The sequence below is a fragment of the Chionomys nivalis genome, chromosome 1 (genome assembly GCF_950005125.1).
Source record: "Chionomys nivalis chromosome 1, mChiNiv1.1, whole genome shotgun sequence".
In the NCBI taxonomy this organism is placed as follows: Eukaryota; Metazoa; Chordata; class Mammalia; order Rodentia; family Cricetidae; genus Chionomys; species Chionomys nivalis.
In genome coordinates, this window is record NC_080086.1 from 60,764,433 (window position 1) to 60,777,385 (window position 12,953).

The following is a 12,953-nucleotide window of genomic DNA, read 5'->3' on the forward strand; positions in this document are numbered from 1 at the left end:
TCTTCCTCCCAGCATTCTATTCTGTTTACTCCACCCACCTATGTTTTAACCTATGAGGGCCAAGCAGTTTCTTTATTTTTAACCAATGACCTTCCTCCATCAGTTTGGGGCTCCAGGATACTGGAGTCCTAGTTGTCTTGGGAGGGGCCTGCAAGGCCCTTCGCTGTGGGTGTCAGGTGACAAGGTCAGTAAAGTAGTTGGACCTCAATGCCTGAAGTCACCTGAAGAAAGATATGAACCAGCCTCAGGGAACTAACTTCACCTTAGGTTTCTTGTAACAGGGCCAGGTTAGCAAAACCCTTTCCAGGTGGGAGGGGCGGGGCTTCCCAAGGAATGTGATATTGACATTTCCATTCCGCCATGGGAGGGGAGGAGTCAGTGGCACGTTGCTTACAGGGAGATATCAAGGGGGCTGAGGGAAGGGAAGATGTGAAGCAGCTGCCTCCTGCCGGTTTTCAGGGAAGGGATGCTCATGGCTTCATACAGTCTTTCTTCTCAGCAAAGCCAGCATCTGCATCTCACTTGTAGACCTGGAGGCTCAGAGAGGTGGCTAAGCTGGCACCCTGAGCATCTGGAACCCAGCACCACTCTTGCTGTGTGTTCACAGCTCTCAGGGCCAGGGCGCCGTCGCTGTGGCTCTCACGTTGCTTTTGTGTCTCACCAGAAAGCACCCTGGAGTTCATGAACAACAGCTCCTCTTCCTTCGTTGAAGATAAAAAGAAACCTCGAAAGAAAAGCAAAGGTAGTTTCCCCAGCAGGGTAGGTGAGGCGAAGCCTGGTCCCTTTTCTAGGGTGCGACAGGCTGACCTCCAGGGTGCAGGGTGGAGTTGGGTGCGTGGCCCCTTTCCTAGGGTGCATCAGGTTGGTTTCCAAGGTGCAGAGCAGAGGGGGGTGTTAATCTTCCTGCTAGGCAAAACACAACAGAAACGTGAGGGTTGGTAGTGAAGTAATCAGTGGGAAATGAGTCAGATCTGAGCTTCAAAACCCTGAGAAGGCATCTGGGTGACCAGGCCCTAAGTCCTTCTGTCTCACCAGAATTTTCAAATACAAGATTGTCTCATGGTCATGGAAGGGCTGATATGCACAACCGTGTCTGACTCAAGGCAGGAAGAAAGGAACCCAAAAAGAGAAAACTCCCAGCCCTTGTTTTCTATTGCTGACAAAATGCGCCCCTTCCCTCAAAGCAACTAGGGAGAAAGGGCTTACCTTAGCTCCCAGCTCCAGGTCACAGTCCCTCATAGTAGGGGAGCCAAGGCAGCGGGAACTGAAAACTGCCAGCCAAGAGCAGTGAGGAATCAATGCAGGCTTGCAGGCCTGGAGTGCATCTTCTCCACTCTTGTTCAGTCCAGGTCCCAAACCCAAGGAATGGTGCTGCCCATGACGGGCTGAGTCTTCCCACATCAAACTACAAACACGACGCTCTCATTACCTCAGCCTCAGATGGATAGGGCCATCCCAGTGGTCCCATTGAACAGTTGTGGCTCACATTCCATTGACCAAAACTCGTGGCCGTAAGTGTGGCTGCAGAGGTCTTTGAAAGCAGACACACCCTTCCGCTCTCCCAGAGCTCTCTAACAGTCTGTTCTACACCAGTACTCCACTTGCCTTCCACAGTTGTCCTGGACTTTCACACAGATGGGACCCGGGGGACTCTGTGTGCCATTCACCCTCTGACTCCCTGGACCCCTGGAACTCACACTGGGATCTGAATCAGTGTGGAAGAGAGAGGCATGACCAGCATGAGCCCCGGCTTGGGGCCCGCTTCTGGTTCCCTGGATGGATTTCTGCCCATCTCTCCGGGGCCTCCAGGAGTTGGCCTGGCCTGCACCCCACTTGCCCCTACCCATAGGAAACCTGTTCAGTTCCATCACTTTTGGCCAGAGGCTCTGGCTTCCTTTCTCTGGGAATGGAGCCTTGCTGGGATTTTCACACCAGGCTGGAGGCAGATGGGTGAGACAGATGCCAGGCAGGAGACCAGCTCCCCTAAGATAAACCACAGAGGCAAGTTTACGGGGCTTAAGGACCCAGGAGAAGATTCTGGTGTGGCTGGATTGAAGAACACTCAGTGGTGCTGTATCCCATGAGGAGTAGAAAGTCACGAGGACCCTGAGACATGAGCTATTTTTTCCTTCTCCAGGGCATGTGACTATAGCTGATCCCTCAAGTAACCCTTTCCACATGTCAGGGGATGTGGATTTCTTCTTGTTCAGAGAGCAGGAGCGGAATAAAGCCATTGCAGTAAGTATCTGGGCCCGGGTCAGTCTCTTCTGAGAAGCTTCCCTGCGCTCTGTTCTTCCTGTCTCAGGTAAATGCTTCCCTCCTCAACCCACTCAGTCCAGAGCACTTGCTTTCCCTAGGAAGTCAAGTGCAGACCCTGCTTGGCTCTCCCTCAATCGTCTCTGACTGGGCCTCAATCAGGTGGCTTCCCGGCTGCTCTCTACCTCTCCCGCTTTCCCTGTGTCCAATGACATTCTCGCCCAGCATTCTTCAAGTCCTTCAAGGCCTGTCTCACATCTCACAGGTCCCCTCCTCTGGACTTTTCCCCCCGCTTGGAATCCCACAGGGAGTGCCCCAACCCCCGTCTTACCTGCATCCCAGCTTGTTGCCTCTTGTTTTAGTCATGTGACCTGGATCCAGGGCAGTCCTGGATCCCACAGGCCCAAAACAGAATAGCAGACAAGCCCAGACAATGCAGTCCACCTACTATACCCCTCCTTCACCTACTGCACCCGCCCTCCACCTGCTGCACCCCTCCCCCACCTGCTGCACCCCTCTTCCACCTGCCACACCCCTTCTGTTGCACCCCTTCTCTAACTGTTGTACCCTCCCCCACATGTTGCACCCCTCCTCACCTGCTACACCCCTCCTCACCTGCTGCACCCTCCTCACCTGCTGCACCCTCCTCACCTGCTGCACCCCTCCTCACCTGCTGCACCCCTCCTCACCTGCTGCACCCTCCTCACCTGCTGCACCCTCCTCACCTGCTGCACCTCTCCCCCACCTGCTGCACCCCTCCTCACCTGCTGCACCCTTCTCCCACCTGCTGCACCCCTCCTCACCTGCTGCACCCTCCTCACCTGCTGCACCCTTCTCCCACCTGCTGCACCTCTCCTCACCTGCTGCACCCCTCCCCCACCTGCTGCACCCCTCCTCACCTGCTGCACCCCTCCTCCACCTACTCCCCTCCTCACTGAGTACCACACCCTTGTACCCAGCTGAGATTCTTCAGGATTATCAGATAATGGATCGTGGCAACTGGTGAGTCCCAGCAGAAAACAGACTGATGCTGAGAATCTTTCTCAATGGGGAGACTTCATTGCAAAGCCAACAATGCTAGACAACACTTAGGCTTGAGAGCTGCTATAGACAGGGAGTGTCTATAGATAGATCATGAGAGCTCCCTGTGGGTAGCACACAGGAGCAGGGCAGTGGAGCCAGTCAGTAAGCTTCCAGCCAGCTGACAGGACATTCTGCAGAGGGAATTACTAGTCATTTGGAAACAGGTTTAAGTTCCCTAAACCTTTTGTCAGTTTTAGCAATTCTTAGCCTCAGTTAAAGGGGACTTTGGGTGAAGGGACAGGTGATCATCTCTTAGCCATGCCATGCTAGTACTATTTGTTATTTGGCTGCACATTGAACTGGCATCTGTGTTTGGTATAGCTGCCACTTCCCAGTCCCATCCTCAGGTGGTCATTGTCCTGTTCAACCCTAGAGGGTGTGTGCAAGAGCCCACAGCCTCTCTAAGAGCACCACCAACAGAGTGCTCAGCACAGGTGTACGTGTGAGTGTGTGCGTGTCTCCCTATGTGTGGACCCCTTCAGCCTCTGGCATTAGATAAGAGACGCTGGAGACATGCACCTGACAAGACCCTGGATCCATTGATTGCCTGTCACCCCCACAGGAACGTGAACAAAAGAAGATGCTGAGGGTGCACCAGAAGATGACGTTCGCATCTAAGGTGTCCGCCAAGCACACTAGCCTGCGCCGGGAGCTGCAGCTAGAAGAGGAGATAGAGGACCAGGAGCTGATGGCTGAGGCCCGGCAGCTGCACTCTTTCCGCAACAACACTGCCTGGAAGCTGGCCATGACCCAAGGTATAGCACCCCTACCTTGTGCAGGAGCAGGAATAAGGGATGATTAAGAAAGGCCCTCTCTCTGTGTGTCTGACACCACATACCTTGGAGAGCTCTGTCTTGATGGGCCACAGTTCTAGGACATGCTGATCACATAGAGACGGCATGGTCTGTACCAGTAGAGCAAGCTCCGCTTGTAGAGGCTTAGGCCCACCCAACAACCAGCCAATCACAGGCAACAGGCAGTTCAACTACAGTGAGGAGGTCATAACTGAAATTTGCCTTCCAGGTCTTGGTCATCTTGGTCACACTGCAGCATTTGATAGGTCATGGCCACCACTGGACTCCTCTCTCTATGCCAACCTCATGAGTTGTGGGGGTGCTATCATAAGAGAGGCCCAAGGCAGATAGTCACCAACCATGTGGAGCTTAGCAATCACCTCTCAGCATTCCAGGGGACAACTTCCTGGAGCCCCCTTGGTATCAGAACCCACAGTGATGTTCAAGTTATATTTATGCCCACCTGTATTCTCTAAATCATCCATATATCTATACATTGTGGACTCGATATGCATTCTATGTGGACAGTTGTCTGTAGTGACAAAGGAATTCTGTTTAACTGTAGTGCAAATATGATTCTCTTCCATATACTTATCCATTGGTTGAATCCAAGGAAGCATCACACAGATGTGGGAGGTTGGCTATATGCTGAGGGAGCCTTTTCTCCCTTTTCTCAGCCCCATCATTACTGTAACACCCTGGGTAGGCAGCAGGACCCCAGCTTCCTCTGCGGACTGTCTTAGGTACCTAATTCCAGCCTGGGCTCCAGCCTCTCTCCCCTACTCACCTTCTGGGTCTTGTTGCAGATAAGAATGTGGAGCCTGAAACACTGAACAACTATATGCAACAGAAGCGAAACATGTTCCTCCTCCAGGTGGGAATGGCTATATCCAGCTGAGGGTCTGTAGCTTGGCTCTGGCTCAGCCAGGTACCTTCATGCTCTGATGGTTCACAGTATGCCGTGGCAATGAAGCGAAACGAAATCCAGCGGCTAGAAATGCTGGCAACCCGGGAGGAGAGGAGGCTGGAGAGAGCTGAGAAGTTCCTGGAGAAGGATGCAAACTTGTTTGACGAGTTCCTTAGGGAGAATGACCGCAGCTCAGTGCAGGCCATGAGACTGTGAGCCTTCAGGCCCTTGTGACCTTGCCAGTGAAAACCCACACCTGAACCAGGTCTACTCCAATCTTACCTGGACCTGAACCTTGAGCCCTAGCCAGGCCCTGATTTCAACCTATGGTCATTACCCCTAGCTACACCCCTATCTCCCCACCTGACTTGTGCCCGAGGCCAAGGCAATGGCTTCATCCATTTCTGATTGATCTTTAATGATCCATTAAATTGGCCTCCTGGTTCCCCAGGGCTGAGAAAGAGACCAAGATCAAGGTGGAGAAGATCATTGAGATCCGGGAACTCACGGGCCAGATCATGGCCATCAAAAGGTAGAATACAGGGGGCACCTTTCTCTGTCACTTCACTGGACTCAAGGGTTACCTAGGACCACAAAGGCCTCTCAAGCACTTAAACTCTGTGGGAAACTGTGGCCTGTTTTATGGGTGTTGATGATGCTGAGACTCAGTGGCTCTCCTGAGGCCACACCATCAGGACACAGGACCATTGTGGTCCAGGCTGAGAGTAGCAGCATTTATCCCCATGGATGAAGACCCTGTAGGTCACAGAGGGTCACAACTTAGGAAATCCTGACTGTTCTGACTCCTGCAGGGCAGGGTCCCTTCCCAGCTGCGTCTAGCTAGGACTTGGTGGCGGACACTGCCTAACTTTCTGCATTTCTCTCTGAGCCTAGTGAAATCTCCAAATTCGAAGATACTTTGCAGCATTACAAGATCTACAAGGATTTCCTGTACAAGCTGTCACCCAAGGAGTGGTTAGAAGAGCAGGAGATGAAGCGCCAAGCTCTTAAAAAGGCCAAGGAGCCTGGGGAGTTCACCAAGGAGAGCAGTATGGCCACCTTATTAGGGGAAAAAGGTAGGGCAAAGAGAAGGGTGCCCCCCCACCCAAGGGTGGATCCTGGTAGTGGTTTAGAGACCTGTACCCAGCTTGAAGGAACCTTGTATACATGGGACCCCATCTGGTCCTTTCTTTCATGACTGGCTCCACACATAGGATTACCTACTTTGAACACCCAAGGAGCTCACAGTTCAAGCCTTCCCACAGGAACATGGGCTTTCCAGTCAAACCAAGGGCTCTCTTCCCAAGCATTTCTCTGCTTCTTCTCCTGGGCTGGGAGCCTGAATTACCATGGAAAGTCTGGGTCCAGCAATGGTCTGATGGGGTTTTCATTTGCTTCCTGTAGGGTCTGGCAAGAGCAAGACAGCCTTGCTGTGGAAAGGTATGACTGCCCCAGTCCAGAAGGGACATACACCTCATGCCAAGGGCACATACAAACCTTTCTCCTCCTTTCTCCCAGAAGTTCAGAGCTTGAAGAAATCCCCAAAGCTTACACGGTCTGGGCATGCCCCATCCAGCAGTCAGAGCCTCCCGCAGGTTGGCCACCTCAGCCACCCCAGCCTGTACAGTGAGCTGGACTCCAGACTGTGAGTGGTCTCCAGGGGCTGGGGGGAAGCGAAGGCCATTAAAGTAGACAGCCAGGATGACTGGGTCACAGGGGAGGGGCAAGAAATTTCATGTGACTATTGGGGAGGGTGAGGAGAGGGAAACCAGCTGAAGGTCACCCCATAAGGCTGCCCCAGGTGTCTGGTTCTTGCCCTGGGGTGACTGAGATAGTCAGTAGCCCTAATGACAGCACAATAAAGGAGAGTGGAGGGGCTGTTCCTCAATGAAAGACATGTACCAGGGGCAGGGTAGCTTTTCCTGTCTGCTGGCTATCCCAGAAGGCTCAGCAAGGCCCCATATTTCAGAGTCCCAGAATATTGGATGCACAGTAAAAGCCTTGCAGTTTGCAATGTAGTCTTGAGCCTGAGCCTAGGATCTGAGCCGAGGTGGTTCCAGGCAACATTATTGGTGGTGTATGGTGTAACAGCATGCACAGTGAAAAGTGCATGTGTGTACTCAGAACCAAGTCTGCAATGAATGCACAATGCAACATGGGTGAGTGCTGTCCAAAACACCCCAGATTAATTATACTTCCTATGTTTGACTTTTAATTATTTCTGGTTATTGCATGTTAGGAGATCTTTCACTGTTGCCCAGTTTTTCCCCTCACATTTAACTACATAACCCCCATGAGATTGGGACCCACAGTTTGAGAAGCTGGGAACCAGGCGGGGTGGTGGTGGTGTCTGCCTTTAATCCCAGCACTCAGGAGGCAAAGTCAGGTGGGTTCTGAGTTTGAGGCCATCCTGGTCTATAGTATGTGTTCCAGGACATCCAGGGCTACACAGAAAACCCTGTCTCGAAAAAGAAAACAAAACAAAAAGCGGGGAGCTAGGTGAACACAACTGGATGGATTGTGAACTGCACAAGGTCACAATTGAGAGGACCATATCCCTTTGGCGGTGGATTCAAAGCAGCGGGGCACAGCAGTCTCCTGAAGTTCCTTGAGTCAGTGACTGAGCTGACCTATACACCTGTATATCTCCATTTCCACCTCACATCCCTGGGCACCTGTCCCCCAGATAACATACCTGTAGCTCCTGGGCACAGTCCAGTTGGAGTGGGTGGGGATCACTGGGAAGGGCTGGAAAGCACATAGACGTGGCGTCCATGCAGTGTGGTGGCAAAGCAGCCTCTGCATCCCTGTGAGCTGTCTCAGGACAGTCCCTGCCCTGTGTGGTGCTGCTTGCAGTCAGCTGGGAAGAGCTTGGTATGCCTAATGGCTATGAGTGAGGCAGGTAACCAGACCCAATCCAGGTGGCCTCAGAGGGGCACTCAAAACAAATGGTAAGTAGGAAGGTACGTACGATGTAAGTGAGGGTACAGAAGGTGTAGATCAGGGTAGAGTAAGCTAGTGGACCAAGAGAAGGTAGTCTTCTAACTGGGGACTCATGACTGAACTTTGAGTGTTTCTTGACTGTGGGACCTCGATGGGGGCTGGTGCAATATGGGGGAAGGGAGAGGTAGGGAACACGTTCCATCCATATCTTTAGTCCTTTGGCCCCCCTCCCCCCTTGCCACTTGTGGCCTAGACTGGTCCAGGAGCTCTGATCCCACTGTCTGTCCTCAGGTCAAGCCCTACTGTGCCATCACAAGACGACACTGACAGCGATGGGGAGGTCTGTGGCAGGGCTCTCTCCCCTCTTGCACCCCCAATCAAGTACTCTACACTGCTCCACCAGGCCCCGTCCTATACAGCACCCTCTCTGCCTACCCCTCACAGGAGCTGGCACTGTACTTCACTGAGCCCCAGCAGCTCTTGGATGTCTTCACACAGTTAGAGGAACAGAACCTGTCCCTGATTCAGAACACACAGGAGATGGAGGAGGCCCTGGATGATCTGAACGTCACTCTGAAAAACACCCAGATCCGCATGTAGGTCACCGTGCTGCCCCCTTGCCACTCCTGCCCCCATTGCACTATCAGCTGCCCCTTCCTTGTATAGGGTCTGGGTAGATACCACGACCTTGGAGCCACCTTCAGTCAGAAGGCAGCATTGTGGACCTCCCATTCAGCCCTTCTGCCATTAACCCAGGCCCTGGGAAGCCAGCCTTGCCATGTGGAAGGTCACCATACCCTAGGGCCCTCAGGCAGGCATGGTTTGGAAGGGACCAGAAGCTGGCCTTCAAGACACTTCAGCTGTGGGGATGTATCAGAGGTTCTCACACCACACACCTGGCCCCAAGATGTGAGGAAAGAAAGACGTGCCTTGCTAGGGACCTGCAGCATTTGGGTGGGCACCAAGCAGCAGAGGTACAGCTGTTGGGAAGGCACAGGGCCACCTGACTGGCTGGAGTCAGTCTGGGATGGGTGGGGCCTGAGAAGACAGGTCTGTCAAAGTCTGTCTAGCACAGCAAGGGACCAGGGCAATGGAAAGACCCTAGAGAAACCCAAGGTCCTAGATGTAGTCAACAAGGCAGCAGGGGAGGCAGGAGCTGGTCTCACTCCCACCCGGAGCTCACTGGATGCTCAGACTCATAATCCCTGCTACAGGGTGTGACCACCAGCCACCCCATCCCAGTTTCCTCCTCTGCTCATTCCAGAGCCCAAGGGGACTGACTAGGGAAGGTTGGGCTGGGGTACTGGGTGATGGTGTTGTTCAGGCTCATCCACCAAAGCAAATTTTCTGGGTGGGCCCAAGACCTGCAAGGGTGCAAAGGGTGGGTAACTACGCCTATGGCCTCAGGACAGAAGTCTGCCTACTAGCTCATGCCTAGTGGGAGCCAGGTGCTGAGGAAACTGTCTGACCCTGCAGGGACAGGGAGGTCAACCTGCTGAAGCAGTGGATCACCACCATGATGATATCAATCTCCAAGGAGGAGGAGTCAGCAGCAGAGCTGCAGCTCAAAGCCCGCGTTTTCCACTTCGGGGAGTATAAGGGTGACCAGCAGGTAGGGACAGGAGTATCAGAGCAGGGCCCAGGCCATCACCTCAGGCCCTGCTCACTCCCTATGCTCTGTGTGCTTGGTGTGGCATGTGCCCCAGGGGTCTGCTCACCTACTCCCTCAGCTGCCTGCACTGCTTCCCAGACTCTGAATAGCAGGGACAAGGGCGGGCCAGGAGCTCAGCACACTAGCACAGAAATATCATTTACTCACTCAGGTGTTAGCTCTTTCCAGGACTGCCCAGTGCCTTGTGTGGCAGACGCCAACTCAGGGGCCTGACTCCTGCCTGGTCGAGAGCTACTGGGCACTGGCTATGGCCAGGCCTGACTAAGCCTTTTTGTCTGCTGCTGCTCAACAATACCCACTCAATACCCACATAGCAGTTGCTACCTGCTTTCTCAATGTCAGACAGGCTCAAGAGGAGTGAGTTCATCTACCCTGGGCCTCACAGAATGTGGTCCTGTGGGGCTCCCTGGAACAGGGACTGGGCCTCAATGGGCTTGCTAAAGAAGCTGGAGGAAGGGCTGGGATATGAGATGAGTCATAGCGTGCCACAGGAGCACTAGAGCTATTCTGGCTAAGAAAAGCAGGTACCATTGCTCCACCCCACTCTCTGAGCCCACACTGTGGCTGTTCCATCCTGGCTGGCAAGCAATGACTGCTGGTGTAGGCAGGCTATCATGTGAGGGTGAACGGGGCCTGCAGCCATGCCACACCGCTGGCTGACTGTCCTCAGGACAAGCTGCTGGAGAGCCTGAACCACAAGGTGCTGGATGTGTATCGGAAGTGTGTGGGCATGCAGCAGGAGGCCAACCTGGGCACAGTGCAGATGCTGACTGTGGTGGAGCACCAGCTGGATGAGCTGCTAGAGAATCTGGAGAGAGTGCCCCAGGCTAAGATTGAGCAGGCTGAGAAGGCCAAGGAGAGGGAGCGGCGCATGAGGTGAGCCACTGTACCCAAACTTCTATGACTGCAGCTCTGGCTTGGGTGCAGGACGCTCGTCAGCATCCACCCTTGTGTGTTTCTTGACCAGAGAGAACAGGTTCAGGTCTCTGTGATGTGAGGCCAGGCCTCTGTGGGTTCCAGAGGGCAGGGGTCATGGGACACAACTATCTGCAAAGTCTGTCTCTCCCAAGCATGGGGCCATCTCCTCTGGGGTCCCAGCACCTTAAGACTAATGTCCTAGCTAGGTGCCACAGGGACTGAAGACAAAGATGTGGATCTAGGGAAAGGTGCTTTTGGGGGGTTGTGGTCTAAACCTTAGGTCACTCTCAAGTATGGCATTTACACCCCCTATCTGCCTTCGCCTGCAAGCTTTGGCTGATTTGTCTACGAATGACAGGAAGGGCAGAGGGGGCATTTTCTACATATGGGAAGGCATGGACTGACCTGGAGTCTTAGTGGGAAAAGGGGTTCCTCCTAGGCCCGGGTCCCTGTAAGCCACCTCTTGTCTCCAGGCTTCGTGAAGAGAAGGTCAGGATGCAGAAGGAGCTGCAGGAGGAGCGGTTGCAGCGGGCTCGAGCCAGGGCCCAAGCTGAAATAAAAAAGAAGGTGAGAGGTGGCTCTAGGGCCACTCTAGAGTGTACCTCCTAGGCTCTCCAGCCTGAGCTCCCAGGCTTCCCTGAAGGCAAATTACTTCCCTGAAGAAACACAGGTGCTTGCAGTGCCAAGCTGGAGTAGAACAGTCTCCAAAGCCAGGCGCTTCTAGTGCCCTGTGCTAGAGCTGTCCTCACCAGGACCGATCTCCCACATGTGCTATTCACACAGCCCCTGCCAGGTGCAGATGCTCAGCCACAGAACTCCCATGAACACCCAGTCTCCGGTGTTCAAACAGAGCCCAGGTCAAAGAACTGCTTGTTGTTAGGCCTGTGTCTTTGGGGTCTGAAGCCCTTGCCCCACAGAAAAAGAACTATGGCATCCTTGTGCCTTTTCGATGTGACAGCAGAAAGTCTGGCCCTGAAAGTAGGCCTGGAGCCAAGCATGGTCCCTGAGAGACAGGGGAGCTGGGTGGGCCTCTATGAAACATGGCTGTCCATTTTATTGCTTGGAAAGATGAACACCATTAATAATAAGATAGTACAAAACATCCCAGTGTTTAGTTCGGAAAGAAAGCTGAACACATAATTCCCTTCAGAAGATGCAGCTCATTAGGAGAAAGGGCAACCAGGCCGTGATCAGGATTCAGATGGCAAGGAGAGCATTAGACGAAAACAGGACAATATATGGAGGTCTAAACCTAACAGGGCCTTAGCAGGAAGGGGAGGCTTTTCCTTCCTGGAGAGGAGCTTTATTAAGAGAAGGGTTTGGGGGCAGAGGGGAAGAGAAAGAGAACACATACTGCCACGAGAGGGATGACAGGGCAGAGGAGCCCCTTCAGAAAGCAGCTTTCAGAGAACCTCCCCAAGCAAATCCAAGAACAAAGGAGATAGCTAAGTTTTGGGAGGCTGGCAGACAGCTTCATATTACATGATTCAGTTCAACATGTATGTGACAAAGAGCATGGAGGAGTTACGTATTGGTTAGGACCATCGGTCAGGGGCTATTGTTGGACATAGAACAGACAGCTTAACTCAGAGCTGAAGGTTATGGAATTGGGCCTTTTAAGAGGGATCACTGTCTTTTACAGGCCGACCTCTAATGTGTTCTGTCACATTGCAGGGTCTCCTGTGGAAGCCCTGAGCTAGGAAATACTTTAACTCTTGCCCTTCAGAAAGTGTGCTCCGTGGAGCTGGCATGGCGACTGCTAGGCTGACCCACACTCTAGGTCCCTTTAGCCACTGCCACCCTTGAGTGGCTGGTCTGCATGACCAGGCTTTGCTGGCCCCTTCCTGAACCCTATGGCAGGGCGCGTGGACAGCACATCTACATAGGCAGCATAGGCTCACCATATTTATTGCCCCTGCAGAGAGGCAGGAGATTGGTAAGCCGCTCCCGTCCACCAGTCATCAGAATAAAGGAGGAGTCTGAGCACGTAATAATGGACAAGGACAAGGAGGAGATGCTCTTCTTCTTCACTTAGCAGCAGAGCTGGCCGAAGGCTCAGGAAGAGGTCAGTAGTTACTGAAGGCAGGGACTGCGAGCCGGAGGGACTAACTCCATCTCATGCTCTCCTGTCAGCCTCCTTACTCAAAGGAAATAAAACCATGTCTCTCAGGAGTCTGAGTGACCTGTTGAAGGAAGCCTCTTGGAACCCCTCTTTTGTTATTTCACCCAAAACGTGTTCGAGGGACAGAACACCATCCTGGTTCTCATCAGAGGTAGCTGCTTGGAGAGAGGCTCAAAACCTGTCCCCCAGGAGGGCAGGATGTTGTTTGCTCTTGGAGACAAAAGAACTGGTGGCCAGCTGGGCAGAAGGGGCAAGAAT

At 53.2% G+C, this 12,953-nt stretch overlaps 2 protein-coding genes across 5 annotated transcripts in view; one reads left to right on the top strand and one right to left on the bottom strand.

Moving 5' to 3' along the window:
- The window catches only part of Cfap100 (cilia and flagella associated protein 100), a 50,634-nt gene that overhangs the window by 15,568 nt on the left and 22,113 nt on the right, over positions 1–12,953 (top strand). The window contains exons 3-17 of one of the 4 annotated variants that reach the window (XM_057761303.1): positions 665–742; positions 2,138–2,238; positions 3,902–4,094; positions 4,940–5,007; positions 5,089–5,252; positions 5,492–5,572; positions 5,935–6,116; positions 6,445–6,480; positions 6,559–6,685; positions 8,275–8,323; positions 8,428–8,579; positions 9,460–9,595; positions 10,326–10,531; positions 11,047–11,140; positions 12,495–12,727. In XM_057761303.1, the coding sequence (XP_057617286.1) occupies positions 665–742; positions 2,138–2,238; positions 3,902–4,094; positions 4,940–5,007; positions 5,089–5,252; positions 5,492–5,572; positions 5,935–6,116; positions 6,445–6,480; positions 6,559–6,685; positions 8,275–8,323; positions 8,428–8,579; positions 9,460–9,595; positions 10,326–10,531; positions 11,047–11,140; positions 12,495–12,608 (1,781 nt within the window). In that variant the 3' untranslated portion in view covers positions 12,609–12,727. Of the gene's footprint in view, positions 1–664; positions 743–2,137; positions 2,239–3,901; positions 4,095–4,939; positions 5,008–5,088; positions 5,253–5,491; positions 5,573–5,934; positions 6,117–6,444; positions 6,686–8,274; positions 8,324–8,427; positions 8,580–9,459; positions 9,596–10,325; positions 10,532–11,046; positions 11,141–12,494; positions 12,728–12,953 lie in introns of those variants that run through there. The other 3 variants (XM_057761309.1, XM_057761300.1, XM_057761294.1) reach the window with 3 other exon arrangements.
- Zxdc (ZXD family zinc finger C) overlaps positions 5,157–12,953 on the bottom strand; it is a 40,306-nt gene continuing 32,509 nt past the window's right edge. The window contains exons 12-13 of the transcript XR_009056658.1: positions 10,979–11,123; positions 5,157–5,178 (exon numbers count right to left, since the gene is read on the bottom strand). The gene's annotated coding sequence lies outside the window, so the exon portion shown is untranslated. The remainder of the gene's footprint in view (positions 5,179–10,978; positions 11,124–12,953) is intronic.